The sequence below is a fragment of the Podarcis raffonei genome, chromosome 1 (assembly GCF_027172205.1).
Source record: "Podarcis raffonei isolate rPodRaf1 chromosome 1, rPodRaf1.pri, whole genome shotgun sequence".
Taxonomy (NCBI): Eukaryota; Metazoa; Chordata; class Lepidosauria; order Squamata; family Lacertidae; genus Podarcis; species Podarcis raffonei.
In genome coordinates this window covers 63,974,083-63,998,732 of record NC_070602.1, presented here as the reverse complement: position 1 = coordinate 63,998,732, position 24,650 = coordinate 63,974,083, and the positions used below count along the sequence as shown (strand labels likewise).

Below are 24,650 nucleotides of genomic sequence, written 5' to 3'. Positions count from 1 at the left end.
GGATTTTTCCAACCATTTACCAACTACCAACCATTTTTTTTACCTCAGTTAACCATTCACATACCAAACAATATTATAACACAGAAAAGCATTCTTATTTGTAAATTTATATAACATACCGACAAAACTTTTCCCTCAGCGTTTGCTAATTCTCCAAAGTTCCCTTGCCCAATTGCTGAGAATGCAGAAGTGAAACAACATGAGCGTTAGGAAGCCTGCACAGGTGTCAGGAAAACAATTTGTTGTGGCAAGCTATTATCTAAGATAGGAAAGGGAAGAGGAGCAGTAACTCACTCACTCAGACACAAATCATGTAGCTAACACTAATGAAGCGGATTTATAATGCCTCTGTAGTTGATTTAGGTTCCCCCTCCCCCCAAAAAAGCATTTCTTGCTGAAAAGGCTGAGAAAATTCTCCTGTTGTTTAGCATCTTTAAGGCACCAAGTAGATACAAACTTCTGGCCTGCCTACCGATATTTATGACCTTCATGTGAGGTGGGTCGGGAGAGGAATCACAACCCTTGGGATTTTTCTCTTGACCCAGGAAACACATTTATCTCACTCTATTCTGAAGAAAGATTTCACAACCTGTTTAGGTAGGTCTGTGTACATCATAAGAACATAGTACAGTGGTACCTCGGGTTACAAACACCTCGGGTTACAAACATGTTGGGTTACAAACTCCGCTAACCCGGAAGTAGTACCTCGGTTGAGAACTTTGCCCCAGAATGAGAACGGAAATTGTGTGGTGGTGGTGCGGCAGCAGCAGCAGCAAGAGGCCCCATTAGCTAAAGTGGTACCTCAGGTTAAGAAGGGTTTCAGGTTAAGAATGGACCTCCGGCATGAATTAAGTTCGTAACCCGAGGTACCACTGTAGGTATGTTATAAGAGCCATCACTTCTGGTATAAGAATCATCTTACCATAGCACATACAGTGGTACCTCGGGTTAAGTACTTAATTTGTTCCGGAGGTCCGTTCTTAACCTGAAACTGTTCTTAACCTGAAGCACCACTTTAGCTAATGGGGCCTCCTGCTGCCGCTGTGCCGCCAGAGCCCAATTTCTGTTCTTATCCTGAAGCAAAGTTCTTAACCTGAAGCGCTATTTCTGGGTTAGCGGAGTGTGTAACCTGAAGCGTATGTAACCTGAAGCATATGTAACCTGAGGTACCACTGTACCAGGGATTTTCTGTCAATGGGAGAATAAGATTTTCATAAGATTTTATTTATTTATCTGAATCATTTAAAGACTGCCTTTCATCCAGTTATGATCACCGGGGGAGGGGGGCGTGTTCCCACAATAAAAAATAAAGTTACTATTTGTCACTAAACATTAGATAAAACCAGGAGTTTACAACATTGCAAGGCTCAAGCTAGCAGATATTTCAAAGGCACTCTTTCAAGTATTTAAATTCTAAGTTATTTCAGGGCCTTATAAGTCCGAGTGGCATATAAGCAGCAGTGCAGGTTCTGGAAAATTGATGTTACATGACTCTTGCTGGGTTCAACATTCAGCACTTTGTGAACAACAGTTCTTTTCATAAAATGGCTGAAGTCTGGTTATGATTCCTCCAAGCCACCTGCTAGTGACTAACATAGCTGCTAAATCCAGTGCATGAAACTATGAAATGCTCCTTGAGGAGCACTGTTCTTAGAGTAGTATCTCTTGTGTTGTCTCTTGCAAGAGATACTAGTCTGCAAGAGATACTACTCTGAAGAAAGGTTTTTATAACTGAAAGAAACTTATTAATGTGTATGACCACTGCATTTAATTTGTATACTTAACTGAATGACTCAGATTGGCATTTCAGTGTCATTTGACCTTACTATTTACAACCCCGTTCCTCCATCTACACCCAAGTAATATAAGCCTGTCAACTGAGGATAACTCTTGATGCATCTAATGAGCTGAATTATAGTCTACAAAAGATTGTACCATAATAAATGTGTTATTTTTTAGCTATTTCCAGACTTTGTTGTTTATACCTTCCTTTGTTGGTTGTACATGGGATTACCTCAAGAAACTATAGTCCTAGCACCTGTTTGAGTGCAGTCTTCTTCCTCCCTCCCTCTATTTTTGGTGCTCCCCCATTTTTTTTCTTCCCATAAGGTAGAAGTAATATCCACACAGTGATAAATTAAAGTGTTGGTTTATATGCTTCCCACGTAACCCCAAAGTTTTGTAGTAGTATGAACTGTAAGGTTGGATAAGGAAACACTGTTGAGTACACAATCTTAAGAAATGTAAAACTACTGTCTGAATCATTTAGACTGCAATTCTGCACACAGTTTAACTGCCATTGACTGTTTCAGCTGCTAATCTCTTAATAATCCTTAGTTTTAATTAATGACTTAACTTTTTATGAGAAATTTAAACTGGTGACCATCAGCAGTGCTTCAAATTTCATATTGAATTTTATATTTTTTTCAGGACTTCACATGCAAAATCTCATCTTAAAGCAGATGCATCTTATACACCCATGAAATATGCTTGGCAACAAAATCTCTTTGATTTTGATGAGGACTGCAGCCTTCAGAAAGATAAAGATGAACTGTTCTTTGAAGATGCAGAGTTATATAAAAAATACAGGTCAGGTCATATATTTATATTTCCTAAATTGTTTTTAGGACAGAATCTAGCAGTTTGGGCCACCACCATTCTGTAAAATCACTTGCTATCCACCCTAATCTCTTTCCATACTTTGTGGAATTAGAAATTTGCAGAAACGGTAATCACGTCCCTCTTATAATTTGGAATGGAGGCAGTGGCAGAGCTTCATGCTTCTGCACCAGGGGGCAGAGAGCAGGTGGGGGCATGGCTGGTGTGCGTCCTGAGGGTGTGGCGCGCTGCCCGCAGGGGCGTGGCGCACGTCCTGGGGGCGTGGCGCACCGCCCACAGGAGTGTGTTGCTCAGCTCGGGCGGGGGGGCAGCCGTAATGGCACCCCATCAGGATTGCGCTGCTGGGGGCGGTGCGCTCCCTCCGCTCCCCTCTTCCTCCCCCAGTGGATGGGGGATAACTGGGGCTGCATTAGTTGCACCATTGAATCTTAGGTTCACAACAGTCATTTCATAGTCCCCTAACAGCTTCTAGTACCCAGGCTCTGAAAGTCATACAAATGTTACCTAAGAATGCTGACTCTACAGAAGAGAAGGAAGTTTGTTGGATATAAACTTGGTGGGAAGAAGAAAAGGAACAAGAAAGTTGGGTTAAAAGCAAAGTTGCATTAAAAAACTCTTTAATTGTCTAAAAGGAAGAGTCAAAATGTCTTTACATGTTTTGAAATATTTTACAAACTAATTTGAAGGGTCTTCATTATTCTGTTGCCAGCTCACAGTGACATATCATTTGTATTCTGTTTTCTCTCTGTGACTTTAAAAATGAAGTCAGACTGAAGAGACTTGCTGGACTGTATTTCAGTGTATCTTATTTCCAAAGTTTCAAGTAAGCAGAGAGAAGCACAATACATCTTAGATAAAGGTGAAGTCTATTCCTGTATTGTATGGTGTCTAGAAAACTTCTTTATGAGGCTTAATCAATAAGCTCCTCTATGCTCTCCCTCCAGACCATTCTATACTTTCAGTTGATCTCTCTTTCCACAATTTCACCTTTCCACCTACCCAATTTCTCAATAACTGTGCTCAGCTTTCTTTGTATTATGGTATGTATCTGAATTCAGATGTCAAAGGCACAAGTTGTAGAAGTAAACAAAGTTTTGGCACACTTCATTTGCCTTGCTCTTTTTTGTCCATTACCATGCAATGAAATATTTACAGAACATTTTTCTGCAGCTCTATGTCTTTTTGTTTACTTCAGGCATCAGCCTAAACTGACTGAAGATTTGCAGAAAACTCATCATCAACAGTTTGAATTTAGAAATGGGAAGATTATCAACTGTAGCTTTCGAAATCTTGCTTTAGGTGTGGAGAATTCTGATCTGCGTTCTGGCGCTGAAGTGGTTTTGTTGGAAAAGAAATGTGACAATATTAATCAACACTGGATATGGAGAGAGGATAGCAGGTGAACGTTCACTGTCGGAAATGTGGTAGAATTTCACAAGAATTAAATTGCATTATTAGTGAGACTTCCAATCAGGCTAGGCTACTTTTCCATTTCACTTGTTCTTTAAGTGCAGATATTGCAGGCCTCAACCACCAGCTAGTTCTAACATTTTCTAAGATGGTCTTTCAAAAATGAAAGCATCTTAGACAAGGGGCTAAGAAAACAGCCAAAATTATAATTTTTGTTTACAAAAGACCCTGCATTTTAGTCTTAAATATGCTACACTTTCTGTGAACCCTTGTGCATAGCTCAGCCTTAGTATGTGTAACTGCAATAACCCAATATTTTATTCTTCTTTACCCTTTCCCTTACATCAAGTTCTACATTATAAGCCCCCTGGGGCAAGGACTTGTCATCTCAACTTTTTGTAAAGCACCATGTTACATGGATGGTGCCTATTTATTGCTTTTAATTATTTATTTACTTAGCAAAATTCAACAAAACTTCCAAGTCCTTTACAAGAAACCTTTCTTTGTCACCTCCCGCCTTTTCTTCTTACTCCTTTCCTTCTCACCTCACTGTCACAGAACTTTGGAGGCAGAAGATGAAGCCCCTTGAGGTCACAATCTGGCAATGAGGGTGAGCAAACCCTAAGGCTCACTGCTGCACTCTGTGGCATTAAAATGTCCATGCAGCGCTTTGTGTAGAACCAGTTCAGTGTTATTACTTAAAAAGATATCTTTAGAAGAATCTAAAAGTGAGATATACATTTAGCAAGGAAAAAATCTTTTTTAAAAACAACAACAACAACTGTCTTCTGATTTCCACCTGACTTTTCTGTTCCTAGGACATTTCATCTTGTGCTGGACCCACAATTAGTGCTAGCGGTATCGATGCCCAGCATACTCAATGGGTATCCAAAGAGTCCTCTGGAAATGCAAGGGTGTCCTGTCGTCCTTCAGGTAAAACTGTTTGTGTGCTTATATAGTTTTACACTGCTTATATGCCAAAGTGGCTTCTAAGTACTTTACAACTATAAAATGAACTTATAATTAACACTGACATTAAAACATCCTTAATTAAAATATACAATGAAACATTAAAAACATAATAATTAACACACTTGGAATTGGTTAAAACAATAGCATCAGAAGATCAGTTCAAGGGAGGAATGCTTGCCTAAACAGGTATGTTGGCACATAACGGCAACTCAGATGGGGACTTCTGCATTTCAACAGAGAGGGTGTTCCATAACATTCACCTTAACAGGTTTCATTAGGTGATCATAGTGCCCTTACTGTGCAGGGAAGAAGATAGTTTTTCAGGTAACCTGGTTCAGAGTTATTTAGGGCTTTGTATTTAAGCAGTCGAACCTTAAAACTAGCTCAGTGGCTAATAGGCAGCCCTTGCAGGTCCCTCAGCACTAGCGTGAGACCTCTGATAAGGAACACCAGTCATTACCCGATGCAGCATTCTGCATCAGCTGCAGCCTCCAGACCAGCGGCACGGGAAGCCCCACATAGAATACATTGCAGTAATCCAGACATGAGGTCACCAACGCATGTGTCACAGTGGCCAAGTGATCCCTGTCCAGGAAGGGTGCAGTTAACCGGAAAGGCAGCAATGAGGTCAGGCTGAAATCACATGATTCACACACCTTGCCCAAACCAGTGTTAACCATTTTGTGTGGCACAGTGTGCTGTTGGAGGAAGAGTGTCAGCTGCTGGCTTTCATGGCTTGGAGCAGAAGTCTCAATAATTTGGCCTGTCCAGAAGGCTTTTCAAATGTTGAAATTCACCCAGATTTATATGTAGGCAAACAAAGTTCTCTTCCTTTTATTTCAGCTAACCCATATATATTGACCAAGAAAAATGCTAGAGAGAGGAGGGAACTGTATTGTAGAGGTCAGCAGGAGGTGTTTCCCAATGTCATTCTTATTATTTAGTGGCAATGACCTAGCAATGAATAAGTCCTGCAAAGGCTATTATAACTGCATGTACAACAAAGCTAAAAACCAGCAGGATGCTGAAGAAGAAGAGGAAGAGGAAGAGGAGGAGGAGGGAAGGCATATATCTTACCAGATAAACCTGAATATTTTAAAACATTTTCTTTAAAAATACCAGTTTGGAAAGAGAGAATGCAAAAAAATAAAAATCTTAAAACAGGATGGCCTATTTTATGTTCTCACAGAAACACAAAGAATGTAAAAATGGAGCTGCCAATCAAAGGTGGAATTACACGGAAACTACAAAGGTTATCAGTGCCTTTTACAGCACAACCCTGGATCAAGAAATCACAGCAGCAAATTATTCTTCGATTTGCACATTTTCCGTGGCCAGCACAGAGAAAATAGACCAACCAGTAAGTAATTTTTGTTTTCTGTATAGACTAGAGAAATTTGACTTCGCGAAATCAAAAGGGTGGCTATGTAGACATGTCTAGATGTATCTGTGCACCAATACCCAATAGAAAGAGATATCAAATATTCCGCTTCTTGTTGTCTGTGGTTAACAGAAGGAGCAAGGATAAGGCAGGAATCAGGCTAGTGTAAAATCATGTGATTCATGCACACTCTTAGAAAACACATTGTTTTATGGCACAATAAAGACTAATAAATTTATTATGACAGTTTGATTGTCTTCAGGGAGACTGAAATGCTGGTTGGGGGACGTTTCACTACTCCAAAACATATTGTAACTAATATTAAGGTGGTCATCCTTGAACAAACAAATTTAAATGCAGATGGCAATCTGAGAGCGTTCAATGTTATCACATTGTGGATTGAATTGGTGCAGTAGAACTTTAGTTTAGCATACCAGTTGACGTACCAATACCAAAATGTTTGCGTTTTCAACTATTGTTCCTTGTGAGTAGTCACTGTTAATAAGGTAATTATCACCATCTATGCTTTTCTGCATTTCCTTTCCTTCTGATCTCACTGCTTACAACCCCCCTCCCCCCCCCATGTACATATGTACCTGCCACTCAGGACGCCACTTCATGTATTTGATGAAAGCTTATGCCATAATAAATGTGTAAGTCTTAATGTGCTACAAGACTCTTTGTTGAGTTAGCATCTTGCAGCAAAAATAGCTACACCCCTGGAAATTGTTGCATTGTTTTATGTTCGTTTTGTGAAACTATTGGGAAGTTCTTCTTCACAGATCTCATTGAAGTGAATGGGATCAGTGAAAGGGTACAAAGTACCCCAATGCGATTATGTGGATTTTATGGGAAACATGTGGAGGTTATCCATCTTAACGAACAGTGTGGTTCACGTACTAAAACACCAACATGGAAGCTGCTTTTCTGTCAGTTCATACCATGGTGTAGCCTTTGCAAACCTACTACTACTATGTGTGTTTGGGGGGGGGCATGAATCACACCGATCTCCACCACTTTATTGTTATCTCAGTTACAGTTGGTTTGTTGGGGCCTTCATGATTGGTTCAGTTCAAGTGAAATTGGCCTTCAAAGCCCTAAATGTCTTGGGACCTCAATATAGGCAGGAGTGTCTCATCCCATATCAGCCTATCTATGTCATAAGATCTTTGGTTTGAGGTCCTTCCTGAGTGCTTTGCTTTTCCGCAGTGGCACCCCATCTTTGGAGTGCCCTCCCCAAAAAGGTATGCTTGGCACTGACATTACAGTCTTTGTGGCACCACATTAAGACTTGAAAAGAAAAAATGCCCAAGCATTGTAAAGGTTTATGTTACCTCAGAATACAATCACATGCATGTCTACTCATTGAGCTCACTCAGACTTACTCCCAGGTACTCATCCATTCTATAAAGGTGCATTTAAAAACAACAACCAAGGATTCCATTTTAACAGAAATAATATTATGCAACAACATTTTTTTAAAAAAAGTTATAATAAAAATATATACTTTTTAGGGAAATGTTACCTGCCCCCCCCCCCGGCAAAAAAAAAAAAAAGAGAGAGCGAACATGACATCTGTTATTCAAAAACTAGCTGTCTGTATCCAAGTTAGGAAAATATTAAGATGTATTTGTTTATGTATTTTTAATTCAAATACATCTTCGTGTTTTCCAAACTTTTTGGATGTAAACAAGTTTTTGAATAATAGATGTCATATTGGATCACTGCATTTTTATTATGGGTTCTGCCCACCCCAACCCCCATTTTTAAATGGTTTCAACCATTTTTATTTATAGGGCTACTATTTTCTTTCACCGTGTGGAAAGCAGAAGGTAAAGATATGCTTGGCTTGTGCAAGGACCATAAGAGGAAAGAAGGACCTGAAAAGGTTGCGCCCTGGTACTGTATTCTCCTGTGCCTCTGGTTCTGAGGAAGGAAAGCATTTATCCATCTGGCCCTATAAGTGCCTTGATGTTAACAAGGTTTGTGACAGTGTTCCTGCTTTTCAATGACACCTCCTGCCATGTATATATGCATTTAGTGTAATCCACCAGCTGGCAATGTTACAGCCTTCTCTTGTAGAGTACTTTGAAACACTGGCAATCTGTATTTCAATCTGGAGATTAAAATGAGATTAGATTCACAATTTTTCTTGCTGGAAAATACTAGACACAGGTTACTATGGACTTAGGCACTCTGCAGATGCTTTAGGGCTATTTCACTTTAAGTATAGTTTTAAACATTTTAAAACTTATCCTGGATTATGTAAAGATCCTACTTTGATCAAAGTATTGTTTCTCAGCCAAAGTTTCCTATCTGGTAGCTGCTCTCAAGACTTTGGAACTTCCTTCCTAGAGAAATGAGACTGGCTCCCTCCTTGTCCTTCTGCCAGCAGGTGAAGACATTCTTGTTAGGGAAACTTTAAATGATTGATGTTTTGATGTATTTTTAATCTCTGTTGAAAGCTGTCCAGAGTGGCTAAGGAAACCAAGCCAGATGGGCGGGGTACAAATTATTATTATTATTATTATTATTATTATTATTATTATTACTATTATTACTATTATTACTATTATTACTATTATTATTATTATTATTATATTTTTATATTTTTATTGTTTCAGCAGGCTTTGGGGAACTATTTTTAAGGAAAGGGCTGGTGCTGTGTTCCTTTTATTGTAATGGTCTGTATTGATTAACACAGGTCATATATGTATTCTATTAATGTTTAATTGTTTTTTAAATGATTTTTTTCCTGTTTTTAGCTGTGAGCCACCTTGAGTCCCTGTCAAACAAAAAGGCGGGATATAAAACAAATATAGTTATAATTATGATCTGTTAAATGCAACAATACTAGCCAATGCCATATAATTATTTTATAATGATCTCCCCAATTTTTATATAATTATCTCCCCACTTTTTATCTTTACTGCTATATTCAAACACACACCAAGGATACTATCCATAATGTAAGATTTTGTTAATCTTATGACCAGATGCCCTGCTAAATTTATTAATTAACATAAGCACATTCTTAAATGATTTTTCTGGCTCTCTTAAAAAAACTATGCCACTTCATCTATGTAAAGATTTGTCTATAAAATGCTTTAAATTGTAAGGTATATTTATAGTCAGATTCTCTGAGCAATTCTGTCATTTGCAAGATTCCCACTAAGTACTGCACTGTATCCAATGAAAAGGACCTTTCCCCAGAAGCTTATAAGCCTATTAAAAGTCAACAACATGGAATATGGTTGACAATTTGACCCTTGGGGGCACATATACTGATTGCCAGAACAGCAGAGATGAGAACATAACACACAACAAGAAGCTTTTCAGGCCTTACCACAATAAGAAAACTATATAAAAAATTACGTTTGGGGGGGTATTCATCTAGATGTAAGTGGCAAAATAGCAAGCAATTTTTTTTACTGTCTGAACATTTGAGAAAGAAGGGCTTAAAATCCTGGTTAGTAGTCTAGGAGTAATTTTCTTTTGAGATGTAATATGTAATGAGGGCAGTGCTTTTTTCTGGGGGGATGCAGGGGTGAGCATACGCCTAAACATTTTGTGAATCTAAGTTTGGCCTCCTTGAGGGGCAGTATTTCAATATGAGTAGGAAAATGAGAGTACCCCTGAACCTTTTTTTAAGAAAAAAAAGCACTGAACGAAGGTGTAACCTTAAATATGTGGGGAGGTTAGTGAAAGCATTTGTTCAGGAGTGTCTGTTCACCAAAAGCCAAATCCAGTTCACATTCAGTTTCATATAAAGGCATCACAGAAGTGTGAGGGTGTCCTGTGTTTGGTGTCCTGCGTAGTTCACAGCTCTGTGCAACTCATAGTGACATATGCAAATAATACAGTGGTGCCTCGCAAGACGAAATTAATTCGTTCCGCGAGTCTTTTCGTCTTGCGATGTTTTTCGTCTTGCGGAGCACGGTCAGTCGCAACTGCACCTCTTCAAGCGTTTTTTTTAAAAAAGGAAACAAACTCGCAAGATGTTTTCGTCTTGCGAAGCAAGCCCATAGGGAAAATCGTCTTGCGAAGCAACTCAAAAAACGAAAAACTCTTTCGTCTTGCGAGTTTTTCGTCTTCCGAGGCATTCGTCTTGCGAGGTACCACTGTAGTCACATCATCCATTTTCTCAGAAGGAACAGCACTTGAATCAATGAGTTACCATTTAAAAATTCACTTTAACAGAAGTCATGATTGCATCTTCTTCCGTTTATCCTAAAGACTGATTTGTCCACGTCTGAAGCTGAATCCACCTTACATTATTTAGAAGAATTTCTAGCATCTTTGAGGACAGAAACATCATTGCAAATAATCTCAGAAAAGATGTCTGCAGCTGTAAACCAAAGAGCAGTGAAAATAATTGCATACAGAAATGGAGCTGGTTACAGAAATGGGCAGCTAATTGTTGCTAATACATTCCCTATGGTGAGTAGCAATCATCTAGAGATCATCCTAACAGAATTGACCTGGACAAGCAGTAGGTACCAGATCATGGGCAAGAATCTCATACCAACAGCTGGGGAGAGGGGTTAGATAGGGTGTGTGTGTGGTGGAGAATGGTGAACACATCCTCGCCTGGCACTGCTGTTTTGATCAACTATTTTTATTATTTCTTCCACGAGGGAAGGAAAGACAATTTTTATTTATTTTACCAGGCAACAAAAAGTTTTGTGTCGGCCCTGACATGTTCTCTAGTATATGTAAAGAGGCTCATTTAATGTTTTGACAACAGAGTATAAACATAAACCATTAAATTGTCCTCGTGTCATTATCTCATGTTAAATGCTAATGCATGTTTGGAAAAAAGTTTATCTGGTATTGACTTTAACAAAAGGTTTCCATATTGCTGATATCTACAACCGAACCAATTATCTTGTGCATTCAAGGACAAATTAAACATGACCTTAGAGAGGCACCACTTTAAGTTTCATGAGTGTTTTTACTGTTGCAAATAACAGCGGCGAGGGATGAAGGGAGAATGAACCCCCGGGACTGGAACTAAAAGGGGTGAGATGGAGCAACTAACCCGTTTTTCCTGCTGTGATTCCAACAAAACTCCCCCTGACATTGTTGTTTGCATTGGGAAGAAAGCTCCCATTGGCACCATTAGCAGCTTTCCATCTAATGCAAATAGCAGCTGTGGGGCAGTTTTTGTTGGCACCCCCTTTCTCGTGTTTCTCATGCTTTGCAATCTGTTGCTGGTTCCTGAGAGAGGGATGCACAGAGAGCTTAGAGCCGTGTGGGAGCAGCAATAGAACCAATATGATGCTCCTGCCATCATACCCACACGACTACACTGAGCTCTCTGTGCCTCACCTGTTTCCTTCTCAGGAACCAGCAGTGCCACCCAGCATTGGGGAGGCAGGTGAGCAACACCACTCTGCCTGCGCCACTTTGCCAACCACTACTGACACAACTTAAAAGTGATGCATTTAGTTCCGCGTGTAGTTTGGTCCTCGTTGCATAAAATGTGAGGGCACACAAAGATGCAGAAATATTGCACTTATAATATCTCTAATGGCATGAAATGATTAGAACAGGCACCCCCAAACTCGGCCCTCCAAATGTTTTTGGGACTACAACTCCCATCATCCCTGACCACTGGTCCTGTTAGCTAGGGATGATGGGAATTGTAGTCCCAAAACATCTGGAGGGCCGAGTTTAGACTAGGACTGAGGTGACCCACATTCAAATATCCACTCTGCCAAGAAGCTCTCGGAGTAAACTTCTGCTAGCCTAAGCTACATCTCAGGGTAGCTGTGAGGAGAAAAGGGAGGGGAGAGAGCCTATATGCTGCTTGGAGGAATAAATAACAGAAAGAAAACTCTGAGAATGGCAATTTAAGCATTTTTATTAAATATTTGGACTTAGTAAGCTTAATTATATGTCATTAACTTTTCCCCTTCTGTAGCTGCTTTCTTTATGCACAAGACGACTTGAACTTAACAGGACAGCAAGTAGACTGTACACAAGTGAAGGGATCTTAATTCTTACACTGAAGGATTTAGTCTTCAGCGCTGTAAATGATTATTTCAGAAAGCAGGAGTCTGAAAAACGAGGTGAAGGAGCAACTTTTGTTCCTGGCTTTAACGAAAACGCATCTGTGTTGCTTGTGAAAGGTAAAATACCACCCTCAGCAAGTTCCCAATTAAATTTCTCTTTAACTAGTATGTAAATTATTTCACTTCACAGAGCTAACTTTTTTGTAGTAAAGCTATAGGGAGCCTGTTTGCTGGTATGCTGCCAAGAAATATCTTGGAAGTCTCTCACTTTGTTTTCTATTTTCACAAAGAATAATGGCGTCTCATGGAGAAAAGATTAATGTTGGTACACTGTATTTGAACAAATGTTTAAATTTTTGTTTTATTTTAGAACGCTTCTGCAGCTTCTAATTACCATAGTTATTTGTACAATACATCTTATCATGAATCTTTAAATGGGCCAAATATTACTTTACATACACATAAATTGTGAAAGCATATACATTTAGCTTATGTTCAGATGGAAGTTATATATTATATATCTTTTTATATATTATTCTTTTTTAAAATATATTTTTATTAATTTTCCAATATCGTTTCAATAGCAGCCTCATTCTAACAATACCAATTTTATCCAATTAATACAATTATTAATGCCAATTATTCAGATGTCAAATTATACAATTTATTTCAACTGGCCCCCTCACATGCTAGAGTTGATGAGTTCATTCTTCTACCTTTTTTCTGCATTCCAAAATTTTAATAATTTCCATCCCATTCAGATATAACAAACCCTTATATAGGACCTACAATCTTGTGATTTCTATTTGTGTTGGTGTAATAGATAATGAAATGAAATATGCTCCTAGTCCAAACCTTTTACATCCTTGTAGCTGGGTTGTTTTTGCAGTTTCTTATCTCATCATCTCTGGCATGCGCCTGTAGTTTACTTCAGTTACAATCCAATGAACAGGATAACCTGTGCTTCCAGGAATGGGATGGGGGGGGGGTCGTGGCAGCCGTAGTGCTCTGTGCACCCAGTGCCTTTGCCTGCCCTCACATTCCATGGGGAAGCGAGTGCCAGACCTCCAGACAAACTGTGGGTTAAGGTCTGGTCCCTCTTACAGCCGAAGACGAAAGCAGATAATGAAATTCCCCGATCATTATTTGATTATCTCTGTCTGTCTCTCTCCCATGGTGGTGGGGAGACTCCATTCCTGCTGCACTGGAAACAGGAAGCTGGTGGAAGTTAAAATTCAGTAGTCTGCAGGCATACTCACTCCAGGGTTCACTCCAGACAGTGGCAAGCTTGAACATTTGCCCAGGCACTAAGATCAGTGAAGGGCTCACCATCCTAAGAGTGCTACCATTTCCACCTTGCTCAAATTATATTTTGAGACCACTTTCCCCTGTAATTTCACGTGCAAGTCACACTGAGTTACTTTAGTTAGAGAGCCTAAAAGACTATGTAGCACAAGAAATACAGGTTGTGATACTTCCATGCAAAGCTCAACCGCATATGAGTACAGTAACCATTCACAACAGCACTGATAAGCAATAAAACTCAGCCCTATTAAGTCCAAAAGAAATATAATCAAACTTGATGATAAATTCCAGTTCAGCAGTTTAGTGCTGGATTCTCCTGAAAGAATGGTGAATTTCATATCCAGATCTGAGCACTTGGGGGACTGAAATGTTCTCCCAATGGGTTCACAAAAAACATATGTTAGAATTATCTGTAAGGTGCCACGATCTTCTTCTGTTGTTTTTGCAGCAACCCATCTGGAATTTACCGTATTTTTTGCTCTATAAGACTCACTTTTTCCCTCCTAAAAAGTAAGGGGAAATGTGTGTGTGTCTTATGGAGCGAATGCAGGCTGCGCAGCTATCCCAGAAGCCAGAACAGCAAGAGGGATTGCTGCTTTCACTTCACAGTGATCCCTCTTGCTGTTCTGGCTTCTGAGTCAGAATATTTTTTTTTCTTGTTTTCCTCCTCCAAAATCTAGGTGTGTCTTGTGGTCTGGTGTGTCTTATAGTGCGAAAAATACGGTATTTCAGTGAATATATGCAAAGTATGTGGGAATTCCTTTTTCTCAATGAAGCAAAAGAAATTATGAGTCTGCAACCATACAGTGTGCAAAGAAACATGTATTTGTTAAGTTTAAATTCCTGCTTTATTTTTTAGTACCACTGAAAACAACTTTCTATATAATTTCTGTCTCTTGTTAAGCATAGCCATTCTTGTCTATGCAGTATTGATCTAGCTTTCAAGAATTCAATTCTATATTTATATTGGAAAGAGTTGTGTATATTTTCAAAAAGGTATACCTTTGATCATTATCTAAAAATGAAGCATGGGGCACGTTTCCCTTTTATCATCTTGTTATGTTTTTAATATAGGTCTAGTTTACTTTTAGGGCTCTTTTTACATGTCTATATTTTTCTTTTAAGTATTTCTTTCCTATGTATTATTTCCTAATCTTTATCAAATATACTCAGAAAAAGGGCTCATCTTATCTGCTTTAGTCCCCTTTATTTTCCTTCCTATTGATTTCCTAAGCAGTACACAAGCCCACTAGAGTCTTCTCATTATAAGTTTGCTGCTGCTTTATATTAGGCATCTTTCAACTTACGAAGTTTACAGATTTTTATCTCATCCACTCAAAAATTTAAAGCAAAAGGTTCGAAAAACATACTTAAAAATCAGTTCAGCACACTGAAGATTGGCAATTACCCATCATTTCTTCTTCTCAGCAAAAGAAAAGGCCAATACTTCTTTGAAATTTAGTAAATATAGCTGATATCTGTTGCGTAAATAAACTTTATTATTTTGTATTTGATAAAGTATTCGCTTTGTGTGATAGATGGAAGCTCACTATCACATTTAGGAGCGTGGGAGAGCAAAGCTAAGGAAAGAAACAACAACAGAAGAAACATTCTGAAATAAGATGTTTTCTGAATAAGTTGTGAGAAATATTGGTTAAATGTGAGAACTAAAGGTCCATTTCCATGGTCCATTGCAAAGTAGGCTGGAGACACATTTCTATCAGTGAAATAAAAGAAATTACAACTTTCCAAGCATGCAATGTATAAAGGAAAGATTTGTTTCTTTAGATTTTCTTTTCCCCTTTAAAGGAAGAGTAAATAAAAGAGTAAATTCATGGGATCCTCTTTAGTAACTATGGACTGCAAATAAATACAGCTGCAAATAAAACGTTTTAAGTGGGGTTTTAAGTGCAATATGCAATGTGACACTAGATGGCGATGGTGAGCCTTATGGAAAATTCAATGTATTTTTTTAAATGCTTTTTAAAAAGCATTTTCAGAACGTTTGTTCTATGTGTGTGGATTCCACTGGTATAAACAAATTTCCTTTTGTTTTCTGTTGAAACTCTTAAGCATAGCCCATCTTGTCCACTGTGGTACAGAAAGTTAAACTGTAATGGTGACATCCAATGATCCCTGCCTGATTGAGCAACAGACTTTTATTCATGCAATAGGACTTCTCCTTTCTTTCTTCCATTTTGTAGCTCTCTGAGAATATCCAAATCTGCTGCGGTAAATTCCCCAACCCTCTGGAGCAGATTTTTTTAAAAAAATTAATTTTTATTAAATATTTTCTTGGTTTAAAAATGTACATGCATTGTCTCTTTTTCCAGGTTGTAAAGTCTTTTCTACAGATCAGTTACATTTGTTGTGAGGCATTAGTGTTGAGTACAGTATAAGGTTGGAGAAGAAAAAGGAAAACAGGGGAGGGACTTATTTTCTTTTTTATAGTGTAGGTGTGGGGGGTTTGTGTCAGCGTCAACTGGATAGGTTCCCTTTCTATCTGCCTGTTACATTTCCTTGGTAGTGATAGGGGTTAAGGGGGCCCAGGGTGTGGTTGTTTGTGGCTGGCTGCAGTGAGGTTTGTTTGCATTTGTGAGGGAGTGGGGAGGGCTCATTGGGTCGAGTAAGCCATATTGATTCCTATGCTGTCAGTGGGTTTTTGTTGTTGTCTTGCTGGGCTGTGTATGTGATAAAGGGGAGCCATACTGGAATGAAGGCATCCTCTTCTATTTGTCTATTCTTCAGTCTGTTGCCATCTTTTCTAAGTAAAGCTGTTCCTGTACAATTTGGCTCTGGAGGAGATTTGAGGTTGGATGGGATTTGGGGGATAGGAGAGGAAGAGGAAACCCATTGCATGAACAGAAGTACACACAGAATGTTAGATGTCACTGCATATTTATATTGAAGATAGCTGTGTACAGGTGGCCCAAACCTTACATCAGGGTTACATTCCGGGGGTTCCACACACAAAGGGAAAAAGTGTGTAAGGTGTGGCCATCCCTAACTTGCCGGGCTTTGGGAAGGTTGTGCAAGCTCTCGTAGGGATTTTACCAGAGGCACCAGGTTGCCCCCAAGATTGAAGGGACCTGGCACACAGCATGCGTGTGACACCCACAGGTTGCATGTGTGTGATGTCAAATGCACAACATTGCCTGGAGGAGACCGAGCGCTCTGGAGGAGCCGGCTACTGGAGCTGCGATGCACAATGTGCATGACATCACACACATGTGCCACCCACCTCAAAACTGTGGGCGTCTGGCCCTTTCCCAGCAACTGTTGAGGGGACTGAAGACACCTCGGCCCCCTAGAGTTGACTTGCCTGGTTTTTACAAGATCTTATGAGATCTCAAGTGGTCCCTTCCAATTGTTCTCCATTTATTTAGTTTCCCACCACCCACACAAAGCTGCAATTGCATGACTAAATCAAGTGTAAGTTGTGGGTCTACTGTATATTCAAAGATCTAAAATTCATAATTATCTAAGAGTGGGTGCCCAATACAAGTAGGCTTGTATTGTAATTAATACAAGTGGGCATCTTTCCTATGCAGTTTTTTCGTAGTCTTGCCATAACATAGTGATAGAGCACACACTTTAATTCAGTGTTATCGCCAGGAATAGCTAGGAAAAGACTCCTGTCTGAAACTCTGGAAACCACTACCAGTCAATCAGTGCAAAGACCATAATGAGCTAAATGGACCAATGGTCTGACTGTGTAGGGCAGCTTACTTTGTTCTTATTGTATATCACCAACACTATGATTGAGGCTCTCCACTTCGGTGGCAAGAGCTTACTGATGTTAGGACACCCACTGTTCACCTATGAACACAAACCTTAAATACCCAATATATGAAAAGGGAAATAAAAGCAAGATATGGTGTGATATGAATTTTTTAAAAGATGACAAAATGACACCAAAACTGCAGTCCTATAACTCTCTTTCTCTCTCTCCAAAGATAAGGAGTCCGAGGAGAAAATGAACTCCAAGTCTATACCATCAGTGATGACTCCAGATAGTTTGACCTTGGTTGATGATTTTTTGCTCACCATCATTCTTAGAAATCCAGTTGAGGTCTGGGTTTCCACTGGAGAACCTTTCTTGCCTTTGAATAGTAAGTCATGGAAGAAAATGATTTTTTTTATTGTTACGGCAGCACCTAAACTGGGGAAATTGTTATGCTGATATATCAATACATTGGCTAGGATCCAGAGAGCTACTTTTCTTGACTATGCTTGATTTCTGGTTCCTTTCCATTGAATGCCCGACCACCCCTTAATACAAGCTGTCTTTGAAACTGGTTCAAAGTGGTTTGCAATGCAGGCTGTGTACATTCTGTTCAAGAAGTCCTCTTGGGTACACAGAACTAGTTTCACAGTTGGGATCCAAAAAATCATAACTGTAAAATGAGAAATAATATGCTGCCAGGTGCCATAAGAAAGCGGCAGAGATAGCACAGGATAGTACGCACCCCGGAAATGATCTCTTTCAGCTTCTGCCTTCTGGAAGAAGGTATAGGGTTATAAAGGCCAGGACTAGCCGCCTGAGAAACAGTTTCTACGCAAATGCAATTCTGGTTCTAAACGCAGCATAAGGGGTCTTTATAGTATAGTGTATTTTAAAATGGGGTTCAGAGTTTTTAGGGGGTTTTGAATGTTTTATGTAGTTTTTATGTAGTTTTATGTAGTTTTTCAATTTCATTGTTCCGCATGGGACAATGACAATAAAGATATTGTATATCGTATAATAAACAGGCTATTATCATGGACAAAAATACTACTGTTGCAAATCATTTTCTACAGAGACTTTCTTAAGCTTTACAGTATTTTCAGAGAGAGTTCCTTATGAAGAAGCTTACATTTTAATTACATGTTTATAATTGGATCTATTTAACTTACTAACAGTATCTGGTTCTTTAAAAAAACTATTTGCTGAAACAGATCCAATTATGCTAACTGTTAATCTTTACAGACCTGCAGGTACAAAATCACTATGAAACAAACTGTAGTCAAAATAATGTGTATCTTGCTTTATTACAGCTTTGCAAAATGCAGAGAGGGAAGGACGACAAAAATGGTCAGAGAAAGATAAAATTCTGGCAGACCTAGATGCAATGAAGCACAAAATGAGACAACTACAAGGTCAGTATCTCAGAATTCAGGGTCAATGGCAGAATTCACTGTTATCATGTTCTCTTCCCACAACATAACAAATAAGCACGTTTAGCTTTATATTATCCCACATGGGGTTCATCCACAAAGCGCTTCTTTCTCAGGTGGTTCACTCTGGGCTATATATGCACAGTATGTATTATTGTTCTTTTCAGTTTGAAGATTAAACTAACATTCCCTGAAAGGATAACATAGTGTAGGATTTCCTATGCCCACACTAGTCTTTCCATCATGGGTACTGTGCTGTCTGGGCATGGCCTGCAGGTCCCAAATCAAGGCTTTTGGTGGTCATGGAATTAACACAGACACAGTATAGTATGATTTGCAAGAAGTAAAATCAGGTACCTACACCATGACTAAAATCACACGTTTGTGAGCACATTTGAAGTGGAGTTTTTAGAAGGGATCATCCATACATATTTCATTCGGATTTTCACTTGATAAATCTTGTTACTTTATAAACTGTTTCTGAACATATGGATGCAATGCTTCTGCCTCATCTCTGCTGAAGAATACATTGAGTTGGGAGGAAATGTTTGATGGGAAGTTTTGCTTCTGCACATGACTAGAATGTTCAGTTCACATTGAGTTCACATTGAGTTCATGAAAACATCGTACCCTGACCTGTTCTTAATGCCTGGTTAAACACATTTATGGAATGTAATAGTTATGTTAATAAGGAGGTTATTAATCACTAGTAATAGTTTAACAAGGAGGTTTTCATGCCTGTCCAGTTCTGTTTTCCCTTTCCCAGCCTTTAATCTATTGATGATTGATGCCTATATGCAACCCTTGTATTGTATTTGTGTTAACCAATCAGCAACAAGCACATATGTGGCAATGCTGTAATATTCAATAAAAGGGACTCCCCGAGACATGCTTGGTAGATGCCTCCCATATGACACTCGTCATTCGTCTGTCGTTTATTTCAACCCAACAAATGTTATCTCAAATACATAGTCTTCTCCATATTGTTGACATGGAACATCATATTTTACATTATGCCTCTACAATTTGCTCTAGCTAATCTTAGCCCCCCTGTGCACTTATTTATGAGGACAATAATTTAAGGCCTGAATGATCATCTGATGTTGTTGCTTTGACCCCCCCTCCAATCTGTTTTTAGAGGGAAGCTAAAATATATGTAGTTATCACTATGTGATAATTATATCATTGGGTTTAATTAAGCTTCACTCAGTAACTGTAGTTCTCTACCCTAGAATCTGGTTAGAAAACCTGTAATCCATAGATCTTAAATGGCAATTTAGCATGAAAGTGTGTGGGTCGGTGAGATATATAACAATAGATTATGAAGATACTCTATGTACACCAAGGATTATTTCCTCTAGAGCTTTTCTGTCACCCCCCTTCCCTGCTGCATCTCATCACTGTCAGAAAAAACTTGCTGGAGCACCAAATAGTCACCAGAAGACTTAGAGCCATTCAAATAAAACACTCTGATTTATTTATTTAAAAAATAACTCTTTGGGCCATCCTTGTTTTAGGACGACGCATAGCAAAATCTAAAGCAGCCAGTTTGGTGCCCACTAAGAGCCCCCTCCAGCCTGTGGTTGTAGAAGGAGGCTGGACTGAGGAAACTCAAGAAGAGATGAGGCTCATGGAAACCATACAGCATACAGAGGTATGGAAATGCACTTTCTGCTGGGTAGTTTGACTGACTACTATGGCTGTCACATTCTATCAACATAAAAATTATGTAGTGACTATTTGAACCAACTATTCATTCAAACTACAGCTCCTGTGTTTAGGAGCAATGTGAGAGTGGAAATGTTCATACTTTTACATGGAAAGAAATGAAGAAATAAGAGCAGAATTGCTCTAGGCAGAGAAATTGGCTTCTTTGCCAAATATTTTGGCTACCATTTTTAACTTCCCACAAATATCCAAATGATTCCTGAGAGGAGTGAAATTTACCTGCCACTGCTATGAGACTGCAGTTTTACCAGCAAGTTACTTGAGCGAGTTCAACATTCATTCCCAAAGGGATATGCTGTTCTTCAGACAGTAGAGTGGCTTCTGACTTCAACACATAATCACTATGTTGAACAGAGCAATGTAAAACATTTCTTTGAAGTATTCTAAAGTACAAAACTATAAATGTAAGTTGAATGTACTTAATAAGGCATAGTATGTACTTAAAACATATAAGGAATAGCTTATTTAATCATTATTAATTTATTAAAATATTTAAATACCAGCTTCTATGAAAACATCTTAAGGTCCAGTTGCAGACAACTCTGGTTGTGGTGCTCATCTGTTTTACTAGCCGAGGGAGCCGCCGTTTGTCCACAGACAGCTTCCGGGTCATGTGGCCAGCATGACTAAGCCGCTTCTGGCGAACCAGAGCAGCGCACGGAAACTCCGTTGACCTTCCTACTGGAGCAGTACCTAATAAAAGCCATTGAAATACAATAACAACAAGGCCTGGTTCACATATCATGCTAAACCATAGTTAATGGTTTACTCGGTTTAACATTAATGAGTCCCCAGTCAAAAGCCCGCACTTCACTCCTTTCACTCCTAGTTGCACCATATCAACAGCAGTGGACCACAAGCTTTGCCTTATTGTGTCATCCAAACCTAGGCATGTGATTTGATTCTCACCAAGCAAATCACAAGCAGTAGCCAAGGCTTCTTCTTGCCTTACCACTCACTGTTTGGGAGAAACAAACCACAAGGCCAGTCTTGGATGATATGACAAGCCAAGGCTTATTGGTTGTTGCTCCAGCAGAGCACATCCAGAGCACATCCAGCAGAAAGAACACAAACTATGTTTTGTGTTAAATCATAGTTAATAACTATGGTTTAATATGGTGAATGAATATATGAAAACAGCAGTATTAACAGCCAGTGCAAATGTTACAACAAATGATTGGCATCAGTAGTCAGCAAAATCTTCAGTAATAGTGCTATTTTAAAGATATTATCACACATGAACTTCATGACTTCATGACTTGTGTTTCCTATTAGATGTACCTTTCAGAGCTTCAAGCATTACAGTTCAAAAGAACTTCTTCATTTTCTCCTAAACTACTGGTGAAAAGTCACAGAGAGCTCTACAAGCAGCCAGCAACTAAAAGAGTGTGGGCTTATGTGAATGGATTTACACCTGAGCAAGGAGCTTATGCCTGGGGGCAAACAATTGCAGAGGTAAAGCAGAAGAAATCTCTCATTCAAAATAGTGCTTCTAAAGACCATTGTATTTAGTGCCCACAAACCCAGGAATGAAAATGTGAGACGTGGATGGAGTTTAAGGTCACGAATTTATTAGAGCCAAAAATCTTCAACCAAATAAGATACAAATATGTTGAGCCATGAAATCTGCACATTGGCTATTTCCCCCCAAAATACGCAGCAGCTTGGACATATTCAGTACTTTCTAATACATCTCCCATTTTGTTTTATTCCACCCCATGCAAATTGTGAGGTCTCAATCCAGTTTTTGACTCTCAGACAAAAGAATGCTTGGGTCCTATTCTATTAAGTTGTTGTGCTAGTGGAAGGCATTGCAACAATTCCAGCTAGAACAACAGGACCTCCTGCTCTCCTTCCCATGCCAGCCCCCATGCCCTCCCCAAATCTTCTCAGGAGGGTTGGGAGTATCCCCAGAACAGAGACAAAGGGAAGAGAGGGGAGATTTTCCTGGCAAGCATAAACCTTTGTGGTGATGGAATGATCATCTTAGCATGGCGTTGAATTTCGCGCTTTGTCAATAGTAACAACAATAATAAAAATAATATTAGGAATAATAATAGGAATTCAAGACCATGTCCAACACATTGTATATGCATAACACTTGCCTTGAAATTAGACTTACTTGGTATGCACCTCTGTTCTCACTAATGAATTGGAAGCCAGTATTTTCTAACCTGCAAGCTGAACTTGCAAAGCAACATGGACCATTGAATACTAATGCAGTTTTTATGTTTCAGCTACTTGACAGTTGTACAACTCAGCTAAAAATGCCACAACCTGCAAAGACATTATACACACCTGATGGTGAGCAGCTGCGGGCATGGGATGAAATAGAAAGAGACATGATTGTTTGTGTTTGCACAGGCCATCCCTTTATGAGCAGAAAAGGTACATTTTCCGAAGCATATTTTTGTAGATAAGAGATATGTCTTATGTTTCTAAGAGGTGGGTGGGCTGATCAAGAAGTCTGGAAGTCTGGATGGAAGCCATGGCCAGATGTGATTAGCAAAACTCTTCCTGGCCATGTTTGATATGCACCTGATCAGATAGATATAGATATAGATATACTTATATATAATGAATCCGTTTAACTTGGGGGTTATTTTGAGTTGAAGCCCTTTTGTACTCCACTGATGACTCTAGAACACTTGCCACTGTCCATTTCCCCTTCACTTAACACAGAAGAGACACGACCAATGATTCAGGTCTGATAACAGTCACTATTATTTTTTTTAGTGATGGGGTATGTGGGTCTTGGGGAAAAGGGGAAATCCTAATCCCATGCCACCCCTATATATACTCAGCACAACATCAGATAATTTTGGTGCCCCACCACAAGTCCTCACCATAGCAAAAAGCAGTGGCAGAGAGGATTGGTCATAAAAGAGTAAAGCCCCATGTGATATATCTGCAGCATAATTTTAATACACAATATTTTTATGCAGTCATGCACATAATTATTTCATTTATGAATCGCTTCCTATGAAGCATCTAAAAGTTATTTCACAAAACAGTAAAAGTGTGTGTATGTGTATATATATATATATATATATATATATATATATATATATATATGTTACATATATAAACATAGTTAAAACAGTTAAAATGATTACATATGTGAAAATAATTTCAATCCAATACAGATATGTCCAGGATTAAAACCTCCATTTAGAAAACTTGCTGGAAGAGGAAAGTCTTCAAGAGGCACTGAAAAGATAATAGGTGCCTTACTGATATGTAGTGAAGTATAGGTGCCACTACACAGTAAAGATCTGATTCCAACATCATGTGGAAGATGGCATCTGCAGGACGCCCCCTTTCAAAGAGTGCACTGATCAGTTGGGTATATGAGGGGAAAGACTTTTTTAGTATCCTGATCCCAAGCTTTGTAGGGCTTTGTATATCACTAGCACATATCAAATGTAGCTCAGTGGCTAACTGGCAAAATTAGGGGAGGGGGGAATCCATGCAGATAAGGTGAACATTGACATTTCCAGGAGATTCCATTTGTATCTACATCGACGTCCTAGACTTCATGTCATTCCTAACAGTCCCAGTCCAGAAATAATCTACATCCATTGATTAATTCCAAACTAGAATCACCCAACCCTATTTCCATATCCAACTATTCTTATAACTTGTCCATGAACGAATATAAGACTTGAAACGTATGACAGTAACAACTTAAATTATACATTTGCATGTTGTAAGAGATTGGTAGACAAATAATTTTCAAAACTGAATTTTAAAACTGTTGTTTCAGCCATGAAACATGAATTGGAAGTTAGAGCTCTTTATGCCAGAATTCGGAAACAGCACGGTCCAGAATCTACCAACATTATTGTCTTACCATCAGAAAAAGTTACCGGGAAGGTTGTATCATAAAATTTAAATAATAGTACTGCATACTATATAATTGACTGTAAATTATGTTGTATTACTAGTAGTCATTGATAGCCTTATCCTCCATGAATTTATTTTATTCCTTTTTAAAGCCAACTGAGTCAGTGGCCATGATTGCCTCCTGTTAGAGTGAATTCCATGGTTAAGTATGCGCT

At 38.9% G+C, this 24,650-nt stretch overlaps 1 protein-coding gene across 4 annotated transcripts in view; it reads left to right on the top strand.

Annotated features, from left to right (window-relative positions):
* DCDC1 (doublecortin domain containing 1) overlaps positions 1 to 24,650 on the top strand; it is a 262,066-nt gene that overhangs the window by 228,622 nt on the left and 8,794 nt on the right. For 3 of the 4 annotated variants that reach the window (XM_053389861.1, XM_053389869.1, XM_053389854.1), the window contains exons 26-38: positions 2,431 to 2,589; positions 3,815 to 4,018; positions 4,848 to 4,962; positions 6,191 to 6,361; positions 8,179 to 8,364; positions 10,619 to 10,822; positions 12,309 to 12,516; positions 17,661 to 17,816; positions 18,742 to 18,843; positions 20,379 to 20,515; positions 21,865 to 22,044; positions 22,827 to 22,977; positions 24,356 to 24,465. In XM_053389861.1, the coding sequence (XP_053245836.1) occupies positions 2,431 to 2,589; positions 3,815 to 4,018; positions 4,848 to 4,962; positions 6,191 to 6,361; positions 8,179 to 8,364; positions 10,619 to 10,822; positions 12,309 to 12,516; positions 17,661 to 17,816; positions 18,742 to 18,843; positions 20,379 to 20,515; positions 21,865 to 22,044; positions 22,827 to 22,977; positions 24,356 to 24,465 (2,083 nt within the window). Of the gene's footprint in view, positions 1 to 2,430; positions 2,590 to 3,814; positions 4,019 to 4,847; positions 4,963 to 6,190; positions 6,362 to 8,178; positions 8,365 to 10,618; positions 10,823 to 12,308; positions 12,517 to 17,660; positions 17,817 to 18,741; positions 18,844 to 20,378; positions 20,516 to 21,864; positions 22,045 to 22,826; positions 22,978 to 24,355; positions 24,466 to 24,650 lie in introns of those variants that run through there. The other variant, XM_053389878.1, reaches the window with a different exon arrangement.